The sequence below is a fragment of the Passer montanus genome, unplaced genomic scaffold (genome assembly GCF_014805655.1).
Source record: "Passer montanus isolate IOZ18808 unplaced genomic scaffold, ASM1480565v1 scaffold6, whole genome shotgun sequence".
Taxonomy (NCBI): Eukaryota; Metazoa; Chordata; class Aves; order Passeriformes; family Passeridae; genus Passer; species Passer montanus.
This window is the reverse complement of record NW_024371037.1, coordinates 5,136,860-5,163,363: the sequence shown is the minus strand read 5'-3', so window position 1 is coordinate 5,163,363 and position 26,504 is coordinate 5,136,860. Positions and strand designations below refer to the sequence as shown.

Sequence of the window (26,504 nt, the reverse complement as noted above, 5' to 3'; positions counted from 1 at the left end):
TTCTCATCAGCTTTTTACATCTTTACTCTCATTCTTTCCTGCGGGCCAGAATAATTATTCGGCGTGCATGCAAACACACAAAATAGGTATAACTAGAATGGTGAATCTTCATTCCCAAAGCACAAGTTCTTTGCTATTCAGCCCAAAAATAGAAATAAGAAGAGGGGAAAAAAAACCATAAGCTTTGAAACTTGGCAGGAATGTCAGGAAATCATACCTTGAGTCACAGGGCCCTCTCAGCATCTGTTCCAACTGCAAGTTTTTCATGCTCCCATATACAGCACAGCTACCTTCCTGTCTTATCCCAATCACCAAAACTAGCACTAGAAAATTTTTTTTTTGTAGTCTCTAATATCCTACACATCCAGTTTCCAAAATGCTGTTTAGTTAGTACTGGAGATGTGAACTAGCTCACAGATGATGAGTTTTTGTTGTTCAGATGATATTTGGCAAAACAGTTCCCAGTGGGTTGAAATGAGCTCTGACTGCACTTAGGATTTGCAAGTGGAAGTGTTTGCAACATGCACAAAAGAAATGCCAGTTAATAAGACAAATGCTTACACTTAAAACTTTCTAAGGGCATCATCGAATCCTATCCAACAAAGAAGACATAAACACATTATTTTTCTCTCATGTTTCATGCTTTTTAATAGCTTTTACTTTCATTACAAACACTTCAGTTCAGCCTGAACTGAGCACAAAGAGAATCAGCCCTTTAATCCTCAGGACAATACATGTTTTCTTCACACTTTGGAAAGCAAATATAGCAGCTGGTAACTTTTAAATCCTGTGCTTTGTTGTACAAAAGATGGCAAGCAGAACCATCAAATTTAGGAGTGGAAAACACTGGCTACTTTACCTAGATAATTTTTCTACCGGTATAAAAATGTATATTTTTATACTTCAATCTAATTCTCAGAAAGCTAGGAAGTAGGAAATTTGGCAATTTCTTATACAGAACTGGATTAAACTTTAGACAAGATATAAGAGAGTACTTCTTGGCAATATTTTTTTTCTAATAATCAGCCCAAAATTTAATTCCTGAAACAATATCCTAACTCTAGCTATAAATGCCTGTGCTCTACTAACTCCTCTTTATGAGTGGAATTTGGAGTTTTAGGTTTGTAGTTCATCCATATTATAAAATTATTATTTGGAGAAGCATGTCTGTGGAGATTAAATTGCCAGTTCCCCCAAGATCATTATTGTCCCATACCAAACAAAGAGAAAAATCTCTTTTAATTGAACATATTCCTATCTATTTTCAGACTGCTACTAAAAGTGCATCAACATAATCACAGCTAAAAATTACATAAAGCAATAGAGGACCCATGTTCACTTTTTCTATGTGCCTGCTGGACAAACGCTACTCAAATACAAAGCCTACTAACAGTGATGAGAGGATATTTAATGGACATAGGACATTATTTGCCTCTAGATACATCCAGTTTAAGATTGGTATAATTAACTGCTTCCCTGGAATTCATTGTTCTCTCGGGGGTTCTTCCTCACATAAGCACACAAAGTCACACAAAAATCAGACTCTGTTTCCCTTTTGAGTAAACAGAATTCAACAAGTAGGTCCTATCCAGGCAGCTACAGAAAAACACAGCTACGTACACTACTTGTCTGCCTCTCTTGAGCACAGAGAAAGCCAGAAATTTGAATCCTAAAACAAGTCATGCCCCTGCAGCAAGACATCCACAGTCTTGGGATTCCAAGGCCTTTGCACTTTCTATTCAGTGTATGATATCAACCCTGACAGCCGATTTGTCTCTTTCTGTGGTTTTGGTTTGATCCCAGACACCATAGCAGTGAGCACAGTCTGAATTCCCCAGGTTTTTTATGCTGCTCCTAATGATAAATTTGTTCCTGTCTCAGATTGCAAAGATATATTCTCTTCTCCCACAGCACTGTCTTGAGAGTTTGTTTGGACTATGTGGTTCACAGCCAATGAATTTACAGTAGTATAATAACACAGCAAACATCCTTTACAAAAAGCACACATATATATGCTATATATTCTCTCCCTTCTATTATTAGCCAATAGTGCTAATATAGTGCTGAATTTCAACATGCTCCACTTTATTTAATAGCCCATTTACATATGATCCAAATAGGCAGGCCAGTCTGGAGACCTCTTGCAACCTCACCTATGTTCATACCACACACCCTCTAGTCTTGTAAGTCCTTGTCTAGATGGCTGCCCTCAAGGAAGTCAGCTCTTCTAGGGCACTTTCTGTGTTTCAACACCGCTCATAAAACCAAAGCATACACAGGGTACCCAGAGAAGAAACCAGAATGGCAAGAAAACCAGCCCTTTCTTCAGTTTATTTCCTGGGCTTTGCTTCTGAAGTGTCAGGTCTGGAGAGCCATTGTAGGATCAACAGCTGCTCCAATGAACTGCCTAAGTAAAACTGTGGTCATAAGTTTTCACTAAGACCTTAATTCCACTAAGACCTTATTTCACAGCACTTTGCAAGCAAAACACAAAGAAATTTTATCTGAATAAGAGTAACTATCACTTTAGGGGGATCAGTGTTCCTGAATGCAATGGAGTTCCTTAACAAAATTTTGCCCTCCCTGCAAGACAGTTGCAGTGGCATTTTAAATGTAACAGAGCCACTCTCAAAGTAAAAGTCTTATGGAAATGGTTAGGCACTTTTCATAGAATGATACCCAAAATGGGCTATCATACTTTTACTACTTTCCAATTTCTAGAAGAGCTATGTGCAAAATGCACTTAGTGAAGAAGGAATAGAGATTCTGCCTCTACCATTGCTACATAACTAAATGGTGGAGCTACCTTCAGTGAAAAAAACTTAAGCCAAAACTCAAAAGATTAATTATTCCAGCTCAGAGAAATCACTTTTGCTTGTGTCCTACAGTCTCAATCTGTAAAAGAAATACAATAGTAAGAGAGATCTCACAATACCATGGACTATCTCAGCATTGCTATCAGAAATAGTTTATTTCAGAGAAGAGATAGAGCCCAGTATCTATCTGAAGTGCCAGACAAGAAATCCTACAGGGAGGGAAAAAAAGAGAGAGAGTCTTGTCCCTTCAGAGCTCAATCTTTCAACAAGCATTTCCCTTTTTTCCTGTTATACTCATAGATAGATCTCTCTCATAAATTCCCTAATTTACAGCTCTTCCTCCTGCTGACACACTCATCCTCACAACCTTCAGAAACCGAGACTCAGTCAGAGTCTTGCTTATTCAGCATGTCTGAAAAAAATTTTCTTTGAGGACTACAGAATTAAATAGACACTTGAAAAATACTGGCAACTGCAGTCAAAAAGTAGCTCTTCTTAATTAACCTAGAGATAGAAATAAAAGTGTTGGAAAAGAAAGAGAAAAGGAGATGAATAAAACGCTTTTCAAAGGAAAGTGAGGAAGAATTTAAGAAACTCGAGTGTTTGAAATCTCATAAAACCTCCTATCACTTCCATCAAAGGTTTCCAAAGCCTTCCAGTGAGAAGAGATTCTGTCTGATGCGAGTACAAGCATGCATCAACCCACAATCTTTCTGTAAACAAGATGCATCCACACTCACAGACCTGATCCAGCCCCCTTCTGAAAGAATTTTATTCTTTCTATTGAGGACACAGACAGCCAAGGGCCAACAGCCTCCTAATTTAAGGCCTCACTTAAATGCTTAATTGTCCTGTCAGAGAGATAGGGGACATAATATCTTGCTGGGAGTACATATAGATTCCAGCCCAGAGGAGTATTTTCCTCTTGGCTATTTAATTCATTCCTGTGGAATTTGTGTTCCCCAGTAAGACTTTTGTTCTGATGACTACTTTTCTCTGATAAATGCTAGGAAGCACAAAGATATACATTGAAGCACTCTAAACCAATTTAATCCTAAAAGCACAATATGCTTTAGGGAAAATAATGAGAATGGAAATAAGCAAACACACAAAAACTACTACTTGGCTGCAACACAATAGTGCCTGGTTTCTGATGACAGTCAGAATGGAGAACTATTCATATTGTCCAACTGCTACTGTACTGAAACAATTAAACACCAGGGGGGAAAAGTCATCTTAATTTGGTTCTCATTGTAGCTAATAAAACTAACATTGCAGTAGTAAAGCACTGAAAAAGCATCAATGGTCCGTGCAGTGTCTTGGCTTCTCGTCAGTGTGACGTATCAGCAGAGCTCTGTCCTGAGAGATCAGCAGCAATGTCTATGCTGGTAAATCACATTATTTCAGAGCACATCTCTCAGCAACAGCTCAGCTGCCTCCACTGTCAGACTGTCAGGACAGTCCATAACTTGGCCATGACCTGTGCCAGCCAAATCTCCCAGTTTTCTGACAGGCTTCAGAAATCATCATGGGTCAGGAATCATTCCAGCCTGGTTATTTGCATGCAGACCCACGATTTGGAGGAATAAAGGAGTATGTGATATGGGAGTGGATTGTCTGTGTCAGCCATGAAAGGGTGAAATCATTTTCTCTGTATATGCAGTTTCCTTCATGTGTACATATATATAGATATATATTCCCTGCCCTCAGGGAAGTAGAAAGAAAATCAGATTGTTGGTCTTTAACAGCTACATTCTCTTTGTAAGGTGCTCATGTATTGTACTTATGGAATGACGTAAACCCCTCAACATTTTAGACAGTTTCAACATTCCTACAAAAGCAGGGGAGACATCTCAAACATTTAACTAATGTTAATCAAGCTTCTGATTGTTCCTGTGAAATGCTTAAACACAAGCAAATCAAAATTACAAAAGAAGAACAAAAAGGTCAGAAGATGCTTCTCAAGCCTTGTAGCAAACCAATGACAAGCAAATGAAAATAACACAGAAAAGCAGATTACCCTTTTGCTCTAACCACAGGTTATAGTTCCATCTAGGAATGTGAGAAACCAAAATTCTTAAACTTTTAGAGGGGTATTTAAGAAACTAATATACTGAAAAATAATTAATGAATGCATCAAGTTGGTTCTGCATTCTCTTGCCTCAAGCAGCTTAGCACAAATAAAATTTGATGCTAATCAGTGTTAGCAGTTTTCACAGAATCTGAAAACCTATTATTTCCTCTGGCTGCAACTAAAAAATTTGGCAACTGTTTCATTATTGATGCTAGCAAAATACCTCTTGTACCTATAATTTTATCTTGCCATTGACCTGGTATTTGTCTCTCTTGACCACACACACTTAACCTGGTAATAACAGAAGAATCATGGTTGAGTTAAAAGGGGTTTTCTGCATAATCAAGTGTCTACTGCCATGGAAATAAAAAGAGAGATGAATGTTTCTTCTATGTGAAACAAGTTCAATTATGAAAAAAATATATAATTACAATAAAGGTATTTCCAGTCAATAACAAGACAAGATGCTCAGGCACCAAACAGATACATGCATTTACTAAGCTACAAAAAAGCACTGTAAAATTAAATGGGATGTATTGGTTTCTTTCATAGTTAAAAATTATTCAGAAAGTGTGAATATTATCTAGAACAAAAGTGAAATAAATATGTTCATCTTAACACCTATTTCAAAATGTTTTAGTCATCTTCTCTCTACATACAACAATTTTTCTTCACAATTCACACAAAGTTTTTCACATATGTTTTAACCACCAGGAAAAAAATCATCCTATTACACATTTCAAATGGTATGCAGTGGAAAATATTGACACATGTAGCAGGATACAGTGAACAGAAAATGGATATATTTTAATTAGTGCAGCACATTTTTTATGAATGAATACCAATATGCTGAGTAAAATTCTTGAGTCTCTTCTTTATTCCTTTAAAGTATATAATACAGCTTTTCCATTATGGAAAGGGCCTGCAGTCACACATGGAACAGACTGACTCCTGCATCTTCCTAGAGCCTTTCAAGTCTGTAATGATCATGAGGTGCAAATATTTCTGTAGATATAGAGTCTAGACTGGGATCTGTGTATGCCTCAGGTTGCCTCACAAAAATATGTTTGTGGTATCTGAAATTAGGTGGTAAAATGTTATCACATTTTATTTACATCATATTCCTTTTCATGAGATGCACTCCATTGCCACAATTTAAATTCAAAGTCCAGCATTTGTGAAGTTCAGTGAGATAAGCCTCTGTACTATGGCAGTGCCCTCATTTCTGGGAGGCCCGTTGTCTGCTGCTCTGTGCAGGTCTAGAACACAAGGCAGCAAAAGTGCCAAATGGCAGGCAAACATAAAAAGACTGGGAACTAAGCATAAAAATAGCATCATCCAAGTATAGCCCTAGTAGCTGTGCAAAGCTACCAGGCAAAGATATACACTAAAATCCAAAATGAGGCAATGAAACAATCAAAGTGGATAAGCAAAATGCTACAGGAACTAATATATTCACTTCTAGATTTACTGGAAGACACCATCCCTTGCATTTTGGATGGTTGCCATAAAGTTGAAAGCGTTACTCTGTAATGTCATTTGTACTTGTGCTTCTCTAGAGGTAAACGTGTATGAAATGTATAAGGCAAATGTACATGGAGTGAATATTAGTCCCTTCAGACAGCACCTACTAAAGTGGATTACAGCTCTGCAGCAAAAAGGAAATTTGACCATAAAGAGGAAATAAGTAATTTAGCCTTGGGAAACTGGTGAAAACAGAAGGCGACACAAGGAAAGGCCAGGCAAGGCAAAGTAAGGCAAGGAAGGAATAAAGCTGTCTACAAATATTTGGTCTTATACACATAAATATATACATAAAAGCTTGAGATCACAATTCACCAAGCATACTGTCCACCCATCTCAATTTGCATGCAAACCATCTTCCCCAGGCTGCTCCTAGTGTGACACTGGCTAGAAGATGTGTGAAGGTGACAGATGGAGTGTACCAAGGAGAGCAGAAATAGTGTGTGGGGTTTCGATGTGAGGACACAAGCATAAACAAACGCCTCGCTTTTTCCAGCAGATTTTAACCACTGATATAAGTTATTCAGACATTAAACAAGTAGAAGCTTTGAATACAGGGTACAGAACACATGAAGTGAACTAAATTACATAGTCTCTTGTTTCCTCCAAACCAAGTTTGGGGGGCCTGGGAAACAACCCACATGCTCCTAAATGTCACACAAAACAGGTAAAAGTTCCCATCTAGTCATGCCTAAGCACCCTACAGGAAAACAGAATTTCTGTAAAATAAATATAAGGAAGGAGGTAAGAGCAATATTTTGAATGATTGAGTCAATAGAAAGGTTTCCTTCGTGATAGTGAGAGCTGCTTAACTTGAGACAGTTCCTCAATAGATCCTACCAGTCTACAGTCCCTTGTCTCTGTTTTCTTTGTGAAGCAGCCCACTCCTGATGTTTCCTGATAAAAACAACTTAAAATTATGGCAAAAACCAACAACCTGATGATAATCAAGGAATAACAGGTCCACTTTCACACAATTCTATGCTTCAGTGTTATGTAAAGTGCCTTTAGAAAGTCTAAAACCATCAGTGGGTGAAATTTAGTCTGTCCAAATTTGTATCTTGGTCTTTTGGACCTACTAAGGGTAAGACCAATGCAAAATCACCTGTTAAACAGCAAGGCACCTCAAAATTCACAGAATGAAAAGGAGAGAGAAGAATTCAAGGCAAGCCATTTGATCAGGAGAAAAGCTATAGATGGGGGTCATTTTCTGTGGTGGCCTCCCTCCCCTCTTCTCATAGAAACACTGAGATAAAAGAATACATTTACTATCAGTTTGTGCTATCCACCAGATCATCAGATAGAACTATTGACCTGTATGTTTTCTGTCATAAAATCAATAAAAGAAAGAAAAAAGTTGCAAGAAAAAGAAAAATAGCAGCATAAAAGTTCAAGCTGCTGAGAGTAGCACTTCTTAGACTATCTTTGTGTATTCACATTGAGAGATATAATATACTTTTCACAATTTCATTACAAATTAAAATTTTGTCAGATAATAATGTTCTCCAAAATATGTAGTCCTGGCATTTAGGAACTTCAGAGCAGGTATTAAAGCAATACTGAACTTCGAAATTACAGGTTCAACTTTCTAAATAGCACTGTTAAACAGAAATATGGATGAATCACACCCATCCTTGATAAAATGGAAATAGGCATTTGCATGATAGTGATTGCTGACTTTAATACAGACATTTACCCCAGCTGAGGGTCCCACCTCGACCTATACCAAGATACAATAAACACAACTTCATGCCTGGAGCTTCTATGAGCACATGCCAAGGTCCAGGTCCTCAGCCACAATATTGTGGGGATGCTTCAGCTGAGAATTTCAGCCTATGTCTTTGGTCTGAATACAATCCAAACTGAATTATACATCTAAGTTTCAGGAAAATGACCCTTAATTTCCTAATTCTCTTGACTATAACCATTGTGAGTGGTTTCTACTGTGCTTCTAACCCAGAGCCTTATCCAGAAGCCTTTACTCTGGAAGAGATTCACTTCTGAGAGGAAAGTGTAAAAACAGATTTCACATGCTGGTCCATCATCAGACATTAAAGGGTATAATTTATCATTTTTTTGCATTATTAAGAATATTTGTACAGGATCTATATTTAAAACCAAAAGAGATGTCTCCTCCTTTTGCCAGCAGCTGTGTTACATCAATTAAATGGGTAAATAAGATCTTTCCCCAGAGGGGATATCACATGACCCTCTATTGATTAAGACTGCAGTAGAATGTTATTTGCAATCTTATTGCATAATGTAAATCAGGAGGTAGCTGTCAAGGTTTCAGAAGACAAATTGCCGCTATCTTAGACAATTCATAGGCCTCTTTCCTTCTTGCTGCTCTTAATTCACAGTTAATGCATGTCTTACCAGGCTTAGTTTCTTAAATCAGTCCATAGAACCCTATTCAACTCAAAACTGGGTGTAAGTTGTAGTCTACATGGCCCTGCATTACAATGGGTATTAAAGTGACCATTCCATCTATCATTATTTCATAAATATGCATAATTTAATAGGATGACGCAATTTCAAAAAAGGATGTGAACTGAAAAATAGACACCTCCTGCAACATGCCTGATGATTCCCAGGACATATAAACCTCCCCACCAGGAGCAACTCCAGAGGTGCTCTCCATATAGAACATTTTTTAAGTCTTAGGTCAGTTTTGTGTACTTGATTTTCACAAGTAAAATGTATGGCTAGAACTAGTTCACTATTGTGAAACCTGTGCAGTAACTGCAGCTGAGCATCAGTTTTGAGACTGAAAGGAAAACCTGACCACAACCCAGCAGTCACTTTGCTCCTCCACTGAACTGTAAATCCGTCATTATTTCCTTCAAGGGAGAACCAAAATGAAGGACGAAAACCTCCATTCAAATGACTGAAATGCACTTTGCCGAGAAACCATAAAAAAGGCCAGTCTTTCTCTACTACTAATCAATCTCCGTTACAACAATTAGAAAACAAGTGCAACACTTTTCAAAACACATAACAGCAATATTAAACATTACCAGAATCTTCTGCACCAAAGCCAAAGAAATGGTCTTTAAGTGGATTTTGTATGAAATAAGGCAAGATTTCTGAATGGATGAAAGGAACAGTGGGTGGTAGGACAGTAATAGATTCAGACACAAGTTACAATTGTTCTGCACATAGGAAAAAGTTCTCAGCTTACCATCATCTGTTTGTCATTGCAAAGAATTAAAAATTAAATATGTGCTGCCTGATCATTTTCTTCCAAGTTGATTGATTAGAATGTGCTCATCTTCCCATCTAACTTAGTAAATTTACAAGTGGCAGGTTTACTTTTCCATTACCTAGAATGTCTGAGCTTCATAAAGTTTTTGGAAACAAATGCCATTATAACTTTTGCCTAAAAATAATCTCTCACAAAGTGATAACAAAGTCTGTAAAAAATATCACCTTGCAGAAAATATGGAGGAGATAAAGTTTCAAGAAAATCAAAGATTTTACAGTACATTTTGTTTGGCTAGACATGCACATCAGTAGCACTAGATTACTACTGGCATATCTTCCTATGACAGGAAATTATCTGGTCCTCCAAAAAATTTATTTGTGTGAAAATCTTATCTTTCATTCTCCTGGAAATTTGAGAAATGAATCCTAACCCAGTCTTGATGAGCATAAATGCTTAACATGGAGCAAATTTGAGTAGTATACAAGTAAGGATACAAATTCCTAAAGAGTTAAAATGTTCAAAGATTGCTCAGAACTTTAAGAGAAGCACTTGGTACCTTAAAGTAGAGTCTGAAAACACTTCTTTTAGGTAATTTTCCCCCCTCTGCTTTGGAAGGGCAAACTAGCCATTTCAGATTTTTGAATGTGAAAAGTGTCCTTTCTTTTTTGAAGGCATGACAACAAAACCACTTCACTTATTTCATTGTTCTTGAAATTTAAAAAAAAAAAGATAGAAAATGTTACTTACCTTAAAGAGTCTTAAAATATTTGCAACCATAATGGACACAGAACTTGCTGCAGCACCTATCACACCTGATATCTTGTCTGGCTTAGTGAAAATAGGTGGGTCACCGTTTGCACACTTCACGTCTGAACCATCTTTTTCTATCAATGCTTGCACAAATGTTAAGGACTGCTCCAATGCATAAGTGTCCCTGGAACACGTATCAAGGATACGGACACCCAAGGTGATATTGGCAAGAAGATCAGGGTCTTTATTAATTTGATCAACTGCATACAGCATTGCCTCTAGTCTGTGGATCCCCTTCTCCTTCTTGAGCTCCCCACAAGGCACCCCTCTATCCCCTTTTGCATGAACGGGGAACAGTCCTCCCAAGATGATGTCCCCATCCAGGCGAATGGAGTGGGCATACTCCTGGCCGTGAGTCCTTTGCATCAGAGTGAGTATCCAGTAGAATTTGGCTGTTAACAGGAAGAAACAATGGCAGGAAACCAACCGTTTGCCTTCGTATACCATTTTCTCTGAAGACGTTGTTGCTATCCAGTATCCAGGTTTTCTTCTTGCTAAAGGATGAGGCTGACCATTTGAAGCTGCACTTTCTGGAGGCTACCATCAGTGCCCAATAAGTAATATAGAACCATGCGGTGGGTAGGTAGAAAAGAAGATCTCAGCAGAAGTACATAAAATGTGTTTTACAAAAGATGTCCACTGATGGAACGGGTTGATCAGCTTTTCTGAGGCGGTTTTTCAATTGCTCATAATTGATGGTGAGGAGTAGGGTAGTATGTCTGGTCCTGATGCTAAAAGGAGGTCAGTAGCTTATGTCCTTGTATTTTGCCCTACAGCTGAGGTACTTCTGAAAAAAAATAAAAAATAATTTTAAAAAACAGTGAGAAATACCATTTACTTCAGCAGTTTTATACCTGTCACACAGTGTATTTACTTTTGAATAGCAGTTACATCACCTAGGTTTTACTTTCAATGTTCTTTAACTTAGCAAATCTTGGCCTTCAGTGAATTTGAACACCTGGCTGCACTGTACTATAAGCCAGGAAATTGATGATGCCAGCAGAGCAAGAGCCGAATCAGGGGAACTAAACTTAGCTTGGTGTTCAGATTCTGAACAGTAATTCATATTTACCTTCACGTTGCATGGCACCCAGAAACAAACCTGATCCATAACGCACTCTATTTTCTGTTTTGCTGCATTATTCTGTTCAACTATATTATTCTGCTCCAGCCTACAGAAGTGCAATAACCACTTACACTCTCACTCCTGGAGAGGTCTCATTTATGACAATGGAGTAATCAGGGTGCCTGAATTTAAGTACACCCTTCACCCAATGCAGTACAAGCACATTCAATTCATTTGGATGTTAGACTGGTTATTTCTCCAATGGAATTCACTTTGAGGGGGGGCCTAACTATATATCTAAATCTCCTTCAAGATAATGTCTAACACTAATTTATTTTTATGAAAAGGTAGCTGGTTTTTCAAGTAAAAAGAGCACAACATATTATGTTAGGAAATCAACTAAACATCCAATGTTCCTTTTCCAACATTTGACTTGAGCTGAGGTTTAACATTAACAAGGTCTATTTTCTCTATTCTCTGCTTGCATTTGGACCACATTAAATAGGAACAATGTTGTGCCTGCACTGACATTTGGAGGGATCCCACTGATTTTAACGAGATGAGGATTTCAGCCTACATATCTAAACACCTGACTGACTGTTATAAATATCTCCAAATTGCCCACACTTTAATTCTCAAGTGCAGGCATTTATTTATTTCAATTCTTAACAAAATTATACGTGCCTGAATAAATTTTTAAACCTCTGAGGAGAATAAAGAGAGAAGTAATTTTACCTGATACTAGATAGGCACACTGTGGGCAATTGCATCTGAACCAGTCTCTCAATACATCTGTTACAGGCTATGGAGAGCAGTGGACATCCTAGGGTACAATTTACCTTATCCTTTTCCTGAGAAAAGTTTTACTTCCTATGAAATTGATCATGCTGAACAAGTGCCTATATCACTGCCTGTACAGAAAATCCAGGCATCAGGCTCATCTGTAAATATCTATTTTTTCCTTAGTGATCTGACTGGTTACTACCAAAAATATGGTCACACTGGATGACAACTACAGACCAAACCACAAACCTTTTATATATCACGTGGTAACAAAACTCAAAATGCACTTTGATAATGCTTTAAATTGATAATCCTGTTCTTACACTAATTTTGTTACATGTTTTTCTTCCATGATAACATGAAGCTCACAAAAGTTGAAGTAGTCTTCAAATGATGGCTATTTGAAGACCTGAGAAAAAGATTTACAATGGAAAGTCTTTTACTGAATGTGAAACTATCTCACCATGATCTGGTATTAGAATCAGTTAAAAATGAAACACTTGATGGGTATGAATAAAATCACTGCACCTCTTGACATTTAGTTTCCCTTGAATTTGGCTCAGAGTTCAATCCAAGCGACACAAAATCTGTGCTGTTTTTGTGATAATCCCATCATTCTCACTTGGCTCTTTTTAGACACACAGGTTACAAAGCTGCCTGGGCTTCAGCCCTGCGAGCCAAACTCAGAGTCATCCACAAACTGAACAACTTGACTCACACTACAGTGCAATTTGATCCAGGCCCATGGGATATTTCTCATATGGTCCACATTATAAAGAAAAGATTGAACTACTAACTAGCCACAGTTATCCATTGTTTCGATTGCCTTAGTAGGAAAAAAAAAAAAAAAAAAAGGGTTCAAAATAGTAAAGAGTAGACCTAAAAGGTATGGAGGCAATTTGCTTTATGGTTCCACAATGAACTCAGTAGTCCATGCATGTATGTACAAACAAGGCAGGGAGAAATTCACTAAGGTAATAAAAGACTACTCTTATTTAACAGTATATGGTGAACAAGAAAGCACCACTGACAAAGGGAAAGTATTCCTGAAGGAAAGAAACACAGCTTTTTCCCCTTTCTCAGCCACAGGTTAATATCTTACAGCCAAAGAATGCCCAGAAATTAAAGCAAGTGTCAGTCTTCATGCAAAAAATCACAACAAATAGCAATTAATTCAGCTATTGCAACCTAAATTCTAACAACAATAGGGAAGCTACAGTGATCCCAAGATCATCAGTCTAATACTTTATCTGGAACTGACTGAAAATCAAATGAATTGGCAATTAGCATTTTTCAACATTATAGCCTTCATAAGCATTAATTGCTTTGCCTCAGCTTGCATGGTTTCCTGAAGAAGTATGTTTCTTAGCTGCAAGTGTCCACTGCTTGTCTATAAAACAGAAATAAAATTTTAAAGTGTTCTTTTTAAAAATTTAAGACCTTTTAGTCTTTTTTTAATGTTACCTAAGAAATAAAAGCTTCTATTATACTGCCTAATTTATTCATGGCACACTGCTTTTTATATATTGATTAACATTACCTTTTACAGAACATTTCAAGTCTGTGTAGCTAAGCAGAAAGCATATGATCTAAATTAATTCCATTTTTATCAATGAATTTTAGTGAAAAAGCACAGGCCTCTGGGCTATAAAGCCTGAATGAACTTTTCTCATGTGCAGAGATTTCATTTGAAGTAAAATGCTGTCCTTTTCCAAATGACCATAAAAGTTTGAATTAATGCAAATATATTCTTGATTTACCAGGTTCCCCACTGTAGTAGCTGGTGTTCACTAGAAACTTGCGTTCAGAGAAGAAATTCATATATTTCCCCTGCACAGCCCAAGAGTAAGTGCACCACAAAGCGTCTCTTCCAGTCACCTTGTAATACATGCTTCTCTTGGGTTTATTTCATTAAAAATATCTGGCATTATCAGAACATATTGCTATTTTTAAAGTCAGTATTTCAGCACAAACCTCCACTTGTTCTGCTAGAATATATATTTATTTTTAAACCTAAGGAGGCGGAGTACTGCAAGACAGGGGAGATGGAAACTTCTGCATGTAGTGTCTGGTTCTGAAATTACTTCCTTCATAAAATCATTCATCATTATCAGATATTTGGTACTCAAGGTTGTGTATTTTTGTACCACACTGCCAGAACCAGGGCATCAGAATGATCCCAGACCAGTCGTTACTCCAACCACAGACTCATTGCACTAAAAGGCTCATTATGGAACCTCTTTATGTTAATGAAAAGGTCTAAGTAATGGGTTGAGTGACAGATACTTAAATAAATATAGGAAATGTTTCTATTTTGTTAACAAGGTTCCTGAAAGAGCATCTTCAGCTGGCACGGAAGTTTTCACTGAAAACATGTAGAAAGATTCAATATGTTCATCAGGAAATACAGTTTTTAAAAATCTCACAATTACAGACAGCAGCAGGAGCAAGGAGTACCCTCTGGAGCATAGGTAGGATGGACATTTTACAGCTGACATTGCTAGACAGACATACATGAACTTCCCCTTACTGAGGGACAAAATAAGCTATCAAGTGAGGGGGGAAAAATACCTCAGAAAAAATGTTTAAAATTTTGTTTGAAACAAAAAAACAAATCTCTTATTTTATTTAAAGCACAGTTGGAAGAGCACCAAGATAAAATAAAGCAAATATTCTGTGAATTAGGATACAAGAAGTTCTAGAGTGAAAACCCGTTCACAAAATATCAGATTGTCCAGTCAATACAAAACTGATCTGGTTTTACTGAATGAAAACAAAACAATGGCAATTTCCATTATTAAGTTCTGAGGAGGAAAAAAACCCCAGATTTTATTATTTTGACATTTTACTACTGACACCTCTGAACTATGAAAGAATTCTCCACCTAATGTTCATTTCAATGTTCACAAAAGTTGCTTCTTTCTCCTGTACAGCACTCCACAAGGAGAAAATAGCTGAATTTCCACACAGAACAGGTAAAGAGTTGCCACCTGCACACAGTAGCCCGACACATATAGAAGATTAATGGGTTTTGCTGACAACAAAAGGGAATTTGGAAAACCTTTGGCCTTGACTTCGCAACTCCTAACTTGCAAGAGAATTCTTCACTGATGTAAGTAGTCTTATCTACCTCAGCTCTTCTGTAATGGTTTGCTGTGCCCCTGCCACAGAGGTAACCTTTACACAATAATCAGGACTTCAAGGCGAATCACTCTCAGCATCTCGTTTGCAGGAACTATTTCTTCCCTGTGCTGTCTGATGTCTACCCTCAGCCTGATCAGCCCCTTTTCAAATACCCCAGAACACCTGCCTTCACTTCCTACCCTAAAAATATCAATTTTCCAAACAAGCTACCCTGTACAAATCCAACACAGGTCCTTCTGCTGGGGTGAGACTAAGAGGAGCCTACAATTTTTAAAAAGGAAACTACATTGAGTATTTTCCTCTGCCCTTGGACTTTTAATGAACCCCATCAGTATTAACACCTTCAGAAAAAGGTTTCACCTCTGGTCTAGCAAACAATGATCAAGATTTTCCCATGCACCCTAGGAGAGCTTTTTCCTTTTTTTTGTTGTTGTTTCTGCTTTCATTTGCCCCTCTTCCTACTAGACTCCCGCTCCCCATTCCCCAAAGCTGTGTCCAGAGCAGCGCGGCTGGTGCAGTCCGGTGCTCTGCAAGACCGGCTTGCCCCCAGAAACGCAGCCGCACGCCGAAATCGTCCCGGGGCACCCGGCAGGGAAGTCCCCCACTGTGTCCACTCCCGACCTCGGCGACGGACCCGGCGAGCAGGCGAGTCCCCCGGGCGAGTGCCCTGGGCGAGCATCGCTCCGCACCCCGCTCTCTCTATCCGGCGCACAGCGCTCCGCGAACCGCACCGCGGAGCCCGCCCAGCGCAGCGCAGCTCGCCCCGCGGAGCCTGCACCGCGCACTCGGCGCGGCCCGCGCCCGGCACCCCGCGCACTCCGCCCGCCGCCGGCCACGCACCGGCTTTCCGCGCGGCTCCTCCGTGCCCTCCCGGCTCTGGGCGCGCCCGGCACCTCTCCCGGCCCGAGGAAGGGCTACCGCAGCCAGGCCGGCCCCGCCCAGCGGAGGGGCCCCGGGAGCGCCCCCGGGCTGGGCGAGCCGGCTTCCCCGCGCAACTCCGCGACCATCGCCCATCACCGCCGCGCTTCTCCCTTGAAGGGAGCCCCCTATTGTTCTCCACTTTACTTAGCCGAGCGGTTTATTATTTTTTGTCTCTTCCCAGGCTCATCCGTACCCCAGCTGGCGTGTGCTGTGCAGGGATTCCGGCACAGCCTCGTCGCGGCTCTCCTCGTAGCCTCGCTCCTTCCAGCGAGCGGCCGTAGGACGGGCTTGAGCTGCCTCCCGCCGCGGCCTGGCAGCCGAGGCGGCCCGTGAGGGGGACGGAGGGCACATACGGATTTCCCGGCTGGAGCCAGGGCTCCGCCGGTCCCCTGCGAGCTCCGCTCCCCGGCCGGGAGCGCTGCACCTCCCTCACCGGCGATGCAAAAACAAGCGTCGCCTTTTATTTCCAGCAGCCGGTGATCCCTTCCTCTCCTTGCATCAACTAGTCAGCTTTAATGAGCTTCTGCTCCCCCCTCGATGCAAACCTAAGTCTCTTTTAATGAATCCCTGGTCCCAGAGGTCCGAAGCTTGCAAACTCCAAAACGCCAACGCCGGATTTCCATGCACTTTGGGTCACTGATTGATTTTTGCTACTTGAGTTGTGTCGTACGGGTTTTGTGCTCGGTTTTCTTATTTCTCTGGTTTTAGTTGTTGTTACTGTTGGTTGGCTTGTTTGGTTTGGGTTTTTTAACCGTGTCATACATTCACCTGCCAACACTTCGCATTCCTGCAACCAGCACATGCCGGCGCTGGGGATGCTGCTCCACGCCGAGGACACTTAAGCCTCGTGCCGGTACAGCCTCTCGCCTTCTTCCCCGGGGGAAGGAGCCCCCGGAGCTCGGCGGGCATCCTCCTGCTCCTTCCCTCCCCAAGGACGCGGGGGTGTCCCCGGCGGAGTCAAGGAAGCTGAGCCCACCCGGCGAGGTATGGTCGGGCGGCCGGCACCTCGCCCGACCCTGGCCCCGGAGAACTTGGCGGCCGCGGGCAGGGCTGGCCCGTGCCCCCGGAGCGGAGGAAGCCCCCTCTTTCCTCCTGGCCAGCGAAACGTGAACAAGGCGGCGGGGAGCGCGGGGGAACCCCTGCATCCCCCTCCCCCTGGGGGTGGGAGAAGACCCGGCTAAGACGGCCGGGGGGAGACCTCACTGCTCGGGAGCTCCGAGATTCTCCCTTTTTGCTCGCTGCTGTGACGGCACCGTGTCCGGGATCTCTTTCGTTAGATCCGATTGGGGGAGGATATCGACAATAAAAATGATAAATAATTAACGCAAAAAAAATAAAAGCTCCCGGCGCCACGAAACAGACAGCGAGGATTGCCCGGGATTCCCAGTCGAAAAATCTTAACTGAGGCAAAACGCGCATTATTTGCCTTCTCCTGTCTGCTTAAATTAAGAACTAAAGACGACACACACAGATACACAAATACCTTGATCGAAAAGAGTTGCATATCCATGTTACTGTGGAGGTCCCTGGAATTATACTCGGTGTCGATCGGGAATGGCATGAGGTAATTTCTGTACAAGCCTCGTTTCAGACAGCTTCCCTCAGCAGCGTCAGCTTAATATGCGAGAGCTCAGCCTGGGACAGGTATCCAGCAGAGCGGTTTCAGTCGTGCTGTTTAACACTCGCGAACAGCCAAGCCGAACCTGCTCCACTGACTCCTTCCTCACTTCTCTTCCCCTACCCTAAAAAAACAACAACAGCCAAAAAAACAAAATCCACAAGGTAACTTTTTGGGGTCAGTGTCTCAGCCGCCGTGACTATGCCAACCCTCCGCTGCCTTGCCGCTCAGTCGCAGCGGCAGACACACGCACCGCCCCGGCTGAGCCGCTCACAGCCAAGCACGAAAACACCCCCGCCCGCCCCCGGCCCGGCCCGGCCCCAGCGCCGGCGGAGCGGCCCGCGCCAGGAGCCCACGGCTCGGAGCCCCGGGCGTCGGAGGGAGCGGCACGACGCTACCTGCGCTTACCGCGGCTCTGGCGGGACGGGCAGGAACCGCGGCACGGCACGGAACCGCGGCCAAGTACGGCACGGAACGGCTCAGCGCGGCGGGGCGCGGCAGGGCACGGCTCGGCTCGGCTCAGCGGGGCGGGCGCGTAGCCACACTTGTAGCTGTTCTTGGTGCTGAAGGAGGCGACGCTCCGCGGCAGGACAGGGCACGGCGCGGCGCGGCTCCACGTGAATCCCCAGCCGGTCGCGGGCTGCGGCTCCGGGCCCGCCCGCCCGCGCTCGGCACCGCCCTCCCCGGCACAGCCGCTCCGCCCGGGGCGCGGTGCCGGCACACGCGTGCCGCGGGGTTTCTGAGCAGAGGAAGCCGGTGAAGGCTGAGGCTGTGGCAGCGGGGGAGCGGGAGCGAGGAGAGGGACAGAGGAGGATCACCGGCCCGGGCCGGGTCTGTTTAATGCGGTCTCCCCCAGGGTGCGGGGCCTCCATCCCCATCCCGCCTTCCGCGGGCGGCGGAGTCGTGTCTCCCGCCACAGGGTAAAATTCCCGATGCTCTTTGTCCCGTCCCCGGTTTTGGCTCGCAGCTCGGATGCCGGGTGGCGGAGTTCCCATTTATCCCCCGACACCAGGGAGGTTTCGGCAGCGCGGAGCCAGGGCCATCCCGCAGGCTAAGGGACACGGCCGGGAGCACCTCGCCGGACGGCTCTGGAAGTTTGCTCCGCTCCTAAAGGCCCTGCCCACCACACGAGCATTGCACAGGGATGCCCCCCGCCGCCGGGCGGGAGCCCCGGGCCGGCCCCGCGGAGCCGCGGGAGCGCAGCCCCGGCGGGGCCTGGCGGGGCCGCAGCGCCCGCCCGGAGCGCCCGCTCAGCCTCGGGGAGACAGCGCCGCCTCGAGGGCGCTGCCCGCAACTGCGCCCGCGGCGCCGGGACGGCTCCAGAGGCCGGGGGTGCCCGGCCCGGCGGGCTCCTGACACCAAGCACACCTTCTCCATCCTCCCGCTTCACGCTAGTCTGAACCACTTTCCTTAAAGGGAACAACATCTTTCTTCGCTTTGCCCGGGGCTGCCTCACTTAGAACATCATTGCTGGAAGGAGGAATTCCAGGAGTGCTTAAATATGTCCAACCAGCGCTTCCATGATCATCTTTGTTGTGTGTTACTGCTTGTGTTTATGTTAAAGGTCTGCCCCGGGCAAACCACGGGACTCAGACAATGCTCGATGAGTCGTTCAAGCCTGTAACTTCTCTTATGGAAAAGGTCTCTTACAACTGCAAAATGGCACTGGGAAAACAGCCAGGTCTTAGGCAGGATATATTATCTCATGTTTCAATTTGTTTTTTCTCAAAACCTTCCATGACAGAAGATGGAGATGTGGTTTCAATGATCTATCTCAGAAATCAGGAATATAGTCATATAGGTGACTCAATGTCCTGATGTTCAACCGTGAGCAAAATTCCATTTAAAAACAGATATCCTCCTTTACTCCCATCAGGAAAATTAGCCATGTATGAGTTAACCGTGTTAGATAGACCAATTCCCAACTGTATTTATACTTTGCCTCTCCAGCAGCTTAACAGAGAGTCCAGCAAAGCAAAAGGAAGCGATATCCTGAGGGTACAGGTAATGCCTGAACTCCTGTGTGAAGCTTGCAGCTGGAGAAGCAGGCTGGGGTCAAAAGACTACGATACAAAACCTCCAAGGTGCTTCCAGCTTGGCCACCAACCTGAATGTTACCTGATGCCTCCCGCTATTTCTTCCAGCCACATCTTTTCTATAGCACCATTTTGAGGGCATTGAGGGGGTATCTTTTACTTATATTTACAGTGAGTACCACAATGACTTTTTGGTGGGAATATGATAAATAAATGCATAACTGAAGTTTGCTATGTTTTAACTAAATGAAGCAGAGAAAATTAATTGGGGGCAGGGGAGGTAGGGCAGGGCAGGGAGGATAATAAGAAGCTTCACATGAAAATGGCCATTCCATGAGGATAGATGACACAGGAGAGACGCAAAACATATCCATGATTCTCTGAGCAGGATTCATTCTGATTCAGACCCAACAGTAGGTAATGTCAGATTCTACAGAAGGCTAATGTCAGTGCTGGTGACAGCTACTACCTGCACAAGTAACTTGGAAGGCAAGAAATCCAGTTCTGGAGACCAAGCTGTCATAAAGGGGATCTTAAATTATGGGGGTTTTTTTATTTGTGAACCATCACAGGCAGCATCTGACACGTTATGAGACTGGCAGGGCCATGCTAAAGTGGACCATAGAGGCACAGCCTGAGAGGCTGCAGGTTAACTACTGTCTGGAACAAATTTTTACTGTAAACATCTCTTTAAAGCCAAGCAAAACCAAATCCATCTGTGCCTCTCTGTGCCTCTTTTACACAGAAGATGTTGAACCTCTGTGTATTCAAGCAGTGATTTCAGCAAAGTAACTCATATTCCAATGGTCCTCTTCCATAACCACAATCACCAGTACAGTTTTTAATGACATTCAAATGGAGCTGATTATTTCTTAAATTTGAAATGGTATGAAGACACTCTCAGTTCTGGATGAGGTTTTTGTTGCTACTTATGTGAGAAATGTGACTTTCTGAGTTATTCAGACATGGGAATTAAACTCACAAAGGCAATAAAACCTCTTGAATAATCACTGTTCAGCAACAGCCTGCTGATTAATAGCCATTAAAGAATACAAAACCACAAACTCACTGCCTTCCATTAAAGTGATAGTGGGTACTACTGGATTCTGAGTTACAAGGTGCTACAGAAAAAATGTGTTTGACTTTTTCAAGAAACACAATCATTAAAGAAAAGTTCTTGAAACTTGGGTGCTTTGTATGTACTTCTTTAAGACTAATTTTTTTTTTTTACAAATTTTATTATGTGAAGAAAAAAGAAAAGGTGGAGAAAAGCATTTCACATCAGTAACTATGACAGAAAGCATTATGTGGAGGCCAAAGAAAGTCTGCAACCACAATATACCTTTAGAAGGCTCCAACTCTGGCTCATTTCAAATAAATGTTTCAGCAATGAACAGGGGATGTAAAAGCTTAAACTTTAAAAAGAAAGATAGCCATCATGTAGGAAAGGCAGCCTGGTTTCCAGCAAGATATTTTCAGAATTAGAATATTTTCAGTTTCTAATTTCCAAATCTGTCTAACAAACTCCAGCATGCTAGAAGATTTTAGCAGCTGGAAACCTTTGCTCTGCTGGAAGGAGCAGCACAATGAACATTGTTTGGTAAATGGGTTTTTGAAACTTTTGAAACAGGAGGGACACTAAGTCCCACCAAAGCCAAACTATGAAGCAGAGCAGAGCAGGTCTGGTGGCAGCAACCAAAGTCAGCACATCCCAGAGATTGCTAGACAAGTCACAATGCTAAGGCAAGTCTGAGGTCAAGCCAGGAAGTTAAGCTGGGAGATCAGAAACTTCATTAGAGGGGTAAATGGCAAGGCACAAGCATGGCTGAAACAGCTCCAGGATGGGCAAAGAAGGAATATCAGACCTTAAAACAGCTTTGGGGAGCCCAAAGGAGATTTCTTACAGCTTTCTCACAAAGCTCTCCTCAGCAGCCTCACCTAGGGTCACACCATTGCCTTGTGTCTGAGTTGCCTTGACTACTGGCTGCCAAAACCATGGGAGCAGAGTAGGGCTCTTGGCCCTCATTTATATACTGGTCAAAGCCTTGTGTCATATTCTCTTACATCTCTTTTTTCTGCACAGAACTAGAGGATGACAGTGACACATCCCAAACATGTCATAAAATTTGATAGATTTTCTTAATGCACAATATAAGAATTTGCCTCTCAATGTGATTGAAATGTGAAGGAGACACATCTGGAAGTCAAAAATGGTGGACACATACCACATTTAAGTAAAGGATATAGTCTATTTATGAATCAAATACAGTGTTTCCAAAATAGAAGTGGATGATGAGCCAGCAAAATACTCTCCCACCCCAGCCAGAACACTGAAGTCAGCAGTGAAACAAAACATTTGCTAAAAAGAGACTGAATGCAAATTAACTAAAAATTACAACATTCCTAAAGGGAGTTATCCATTCTTACACCATTATAATGGGGACAGTCTCCACTAGCGTGTCCTCTAATATAATGACTATATAGTTTTATATTGATTAAGTGTCTACAGAGGTACTACGTACAGCTGCTTCTAAACCCCTAGTCTTTCATTTTGTCCTTCAGTAAAAGGAAAAATGAAATCATGTTTAGAGTACCTTTCACTCTAAGCCACTTTACAAAAACTGATAAAAAGCTATATATAGTGATTACTTCACTAGCCTTTGAAATGCTGAAATCTTTGAGGTGAGGTACAAAATAGGTTTATAAATCAGAAAGCCAAGCCACATTACCTTCTCAACATGAGAACCTTTCCTCTTAAATGACAGCAGATGGATACAGATATTTTACATAGCTGTAAAAAAAAAATCGTATTTCTATACCCTTCCAAATAAGTTATTTGCATACAATGTAATTTGCCAAAAGGTAAGTGGAGCTGATCAGGCTCTGCCTTGTTCCAGACACCTTGTCAACTTTTGGCAAAATCCTCTCAGTTAGCAACGCATGGAAATAGCTAATCTTCAGCTCTGGTATTCCTATCATTTCTGTGGACAGCAGAATCAGGCAGAAGACTTTTTTTAAACTAAGTGTACAGAATCTCTGTGTACTCCCTAGATTAAAATAAAATACTCAAAGCTTGTTATAAAGTAAACTTTGATTCTATTTTGAATACTGCCTATTAGACTACTGGAAAACAAACCATTGATCCATTGTCTAGAATTCAAGGCATTATGATGAACAGTCATTTCTTTTCATGGCTTGTTGCAAAAGCAGCAGAATTGTAGCTCTAGGAATCATCAAAATAATGAATGAAGACTCACTTGAAGCCAAAAAACCCTTTTTTAAAATGTGGTTTAAGTTTAAATGTTGCAAGACCCACCCTCATGCAGCAGGGAGAGCATTTTTGATGAGGCTCTGAGAATTCCCCTAAAGCCACAGCTTCCATACAGAGTCCATAGAGGCAGCAGACAGATACCCAGCCCAGCATTTGGCCTGAAGTTATTCTCTGAAGGGATGTGTAAATTCACAAGGTGATGTTGGGTGCATTACGGTGTCACTTTGTGTGCCCAGATCCATCAGAGTGTGTGAGCCTGCCCTGTTAGCCAATTCCTCTTGAAACTCTTCTGTAAGAATCATGTAAATACATTTTTGGGTTCTCAGAGGTGACTTTTCTTGGGCAAAATACACAGATCCTCAGGAGATATTCTCAAACACCTAAGATGTAAACTCCTGTATTTAAAACATTCCTCTGGGCTTACTGTGTAAAAGAAAAATAGACAAATGGGAAGAAATAGCTGCTTTCCAGGCAGTGAGTCACCTGATATTAGCATAGATGTCTAAACAGAACATGTAAATCATGCCTCAGAAGTGCCTTTCCTCCCCATAAACTATAAAAAGAGTCTAAACAACTGGCTCAGATGTAAATGGCTGCAGTGTAGGTGATCAAAGCCAGGTGAGGTATATTCACCACTGGAGCATGGGAAGGTGCAGACAGACAGACAGCAGCTCAGGGTCTGAGAGCACACACCACCAGCTCATGACTAGTTTCTCATTGTGCTTGTTCTGGTGCTAGCTAATGCTCCAGCATTAATGAGTCCTTCCTCTACCCTTCCCACAGTCAGTTGCTGACAAATAGTCAAAATGGTCTTAAGAAGTCAATCAACTCTGTGCCAAGTATTTAAAAGTGGAAAATACTTAGCAAAACATTGTATTTATTAAGAAGTTATATATTTATAAGGAAACAATTCTGCTTTTTTTCCCTAAAACCTAATTGTTACAAAATTAAGCAATCATTTAAATCCATTGCTTGTGAAAAAGAAAGTCAGGGTTCAGGTTTTTGCTGACCTCTGCATGAACAAGACGCAGGTAAGCTGCTGCTCAAGATTCACACATGATGACATTTACATCCAAACGGTACTTTGTGGGGGGAGTTCATGTTAATATAAACTCCTCATCACGAGCACACTTTTGAAGTAAACCTTGCAGTTGTTTTTTCTTATGATGTGCTTTGGTAAATGTAACAGAGCAGTCTAAGGGCTCATGGACTGGATTCCTCCCAGGGAAGGACAGAAGCTGAACCTGCACTCCAGGACTGCACTCAAAGCATTACAATTGCTGGCAGACCAAGCTAATCTGAGGTGATCCACATGTGATGTGAACATCAACTCATCAGCACCAAATATTTTGCTCTATAGACCCGTGCTGGCCCGTGTGACTTGTTAAGATAAATATAGCCCATGCCAGATTGAGGTTACAGTCTTGAAAACTGTCCCAGTATTGCCCTGAGGGTCAGGGCTGAAAGACTGCACTGAAGCTCTGAGAGCTAGACTTTGTAACTAATTAAAGGCTAGCATGATGCATGGCATGTTTCACAGGGAAGTTTCACACTTCATTTAATAGCTACCAGCTGTAAATAATGTACACAATTCGATCTTGTGTTTATAAAGTGAAGGTAGAACTTTTTTAATAGACTGGAGGACCAGAAAGTTTGTGTGTATAACCTTGCTATAGGTTCTGTGCAACTGGAAGAACAAACTCCCTATCAAGGTTGTTGGGAGGAAGATTAGGTGTACAGCGACACAACATTCATCCAGAGTTCTGCTCTGCATCTCTAGTTTGGGACTTACATTAATTTGTCAATCATAGGTCATCTTAATAAAACGCTTCATTGTTTAAGCTGTAACTAAAGTGCAAAACAATGAGTGGTAGTAGTTCAATCAAGAAAGAACCAATTGTAATGTGCTCTTATGATAGTGGCATTTTCTTGTGTTTAAAAAATAACCTAGGACATGTAAAAGCCATGTCATTTGTATTAAGGTTAATTATTTATTTTCCTGTGCTTCATTGCTTAACTGACCTGAAGACAGGTAACCACTAATGGTATAATTAGGTGAGTATTTTACCAGACAGCAGCTCTTAAATGCTACGTCATTGATCTTGTTGGGCAACTCAGGAACAGCATAGAGCTGTTTTTTGTGTGAAATACAACTACTACATCAACTACACTTGTAAAAATTGACCAAAAATGTGTGTATTTATTACTGACTGTAGCTGCTTCTCCCATATTGCCTTGTGTTTCCTCTCAGTATTAACTCTAAATGCCCACAAAGTGTTACTACAAAAATATGTGTGCTCATTGCCCAGTAAAACAGGTAAAACTGAGGAAAAAGCTTTTGAACTCAAACTGAAATCCTTTCCCTCAGTAGAAGAATTAATTCAAGTACTCACCCAAGAGCTTTCAAGAAATAAAATATTCCTCTGGGAACATCTCTGTATTTAGAGATGTATTTCATATCTCTGTATTTAGACTGAGGATGATCTAGTTGGAAAGTCCATAGTCTAAACCTTATTTGGCAGACTAAATTAGAAATGCTCAAACATTTGAAGGAAGATGAAATAAGCAATAAACAACATAAACGTAAAATAAATAACTGAGGATCAGACAAAAAATATCTATTCTTCATTATTTTTTTTAACCTAAGTGCTATTACGTTGCTTCGTTATTGGTTTTGTTGGTTTGGGTTGTTTCTTGGTTTGTTTTGGTTTTTTAGTTTGTATTCGACACTTTCAAATAGGAAATTTGAAAATAAAGGGCTGGAGTTAGAGGAGAAACTGATGGGAGCTCCAACCCTGTATTGGATGCTATCCATTTGCCATGAAGGCATCCTTTTCCTGATTCCTTGCACCAATGACTGGAACCAGCACTCCCTGACATCAAGAAACTGCCCTAATTTCAAACGCTCTCCAGGATGGCTTTCACTGCACAAGGCTATGTTTGCATCCTAGCTTTAGGACTGTTGTGTTGATGCCTCTTTTCCACCACTGTTCACCCACTGGGATTGGACCACAGAGCTGTCCTGGACCAAACCAACAGGACCAGCCCCCTGATGAAGCCAGAACACAAACTGTGCCCCAGCTCCATTGGGCAGCCAGACCTCAGCACCAGACCAGGAGACACCCCTGGGGCAAGGACAGTGTGGACACAGGGCCCCAGTGCCCATGCCATGGATCTGCTCCTGTTGTGCTAAATTACTTTTTCTACACATCTTTTCTCCCTCTCTTGTGCAGTTT

At 41.9% G+C, this 26,504-nt stretch overlaps 1 protein-coding gene across 4 annotated transcripts in view; it reads right to left on the bottom strand.

Annotated features, from left to right (window-relative positions):
- The window catches only part of GRM8 (glutamate metabotropic receptor 8), a 313,000-nt gene extending 294,588 nt beyond the window's left edge, over positions 1 to 18,412 (bottom strand). The window contains exons 1-3 of one of the 4 annotated variants that reach the window (XM_039726957.1): positions 18,370 to 18,412; positions 17,827 to 18,085; positions 10,367 to 11,216 (exon numbers count right to left, since the gene is read on the bottom strand). In XM_039726957.1, the coding sequence (XP_039582891.1) occupies positions 10,367 to 10,876 (510 nt within the window). In that variant the 5' untranslated portion in view covers positions 10,877 to 11,216; positions 17,827 to 18,085; positions 18,370 to 18,412. Of the gene's footprint in view, positions 1 to 10,366; positions 11,217 to 16,262; positions 16,358 to 16,536; positions 16,712 to 17,826; positions 18,185 to 18,369 lie in introns of those variants that run through there. The other 3 variants (XM_039726961.1, XM_039726960.1, XM_039726959.1) reach the window with 3 other exon arrangements.
- Positions 18,413 to 26,504: the final 8,092 nt, after the last annotated feature.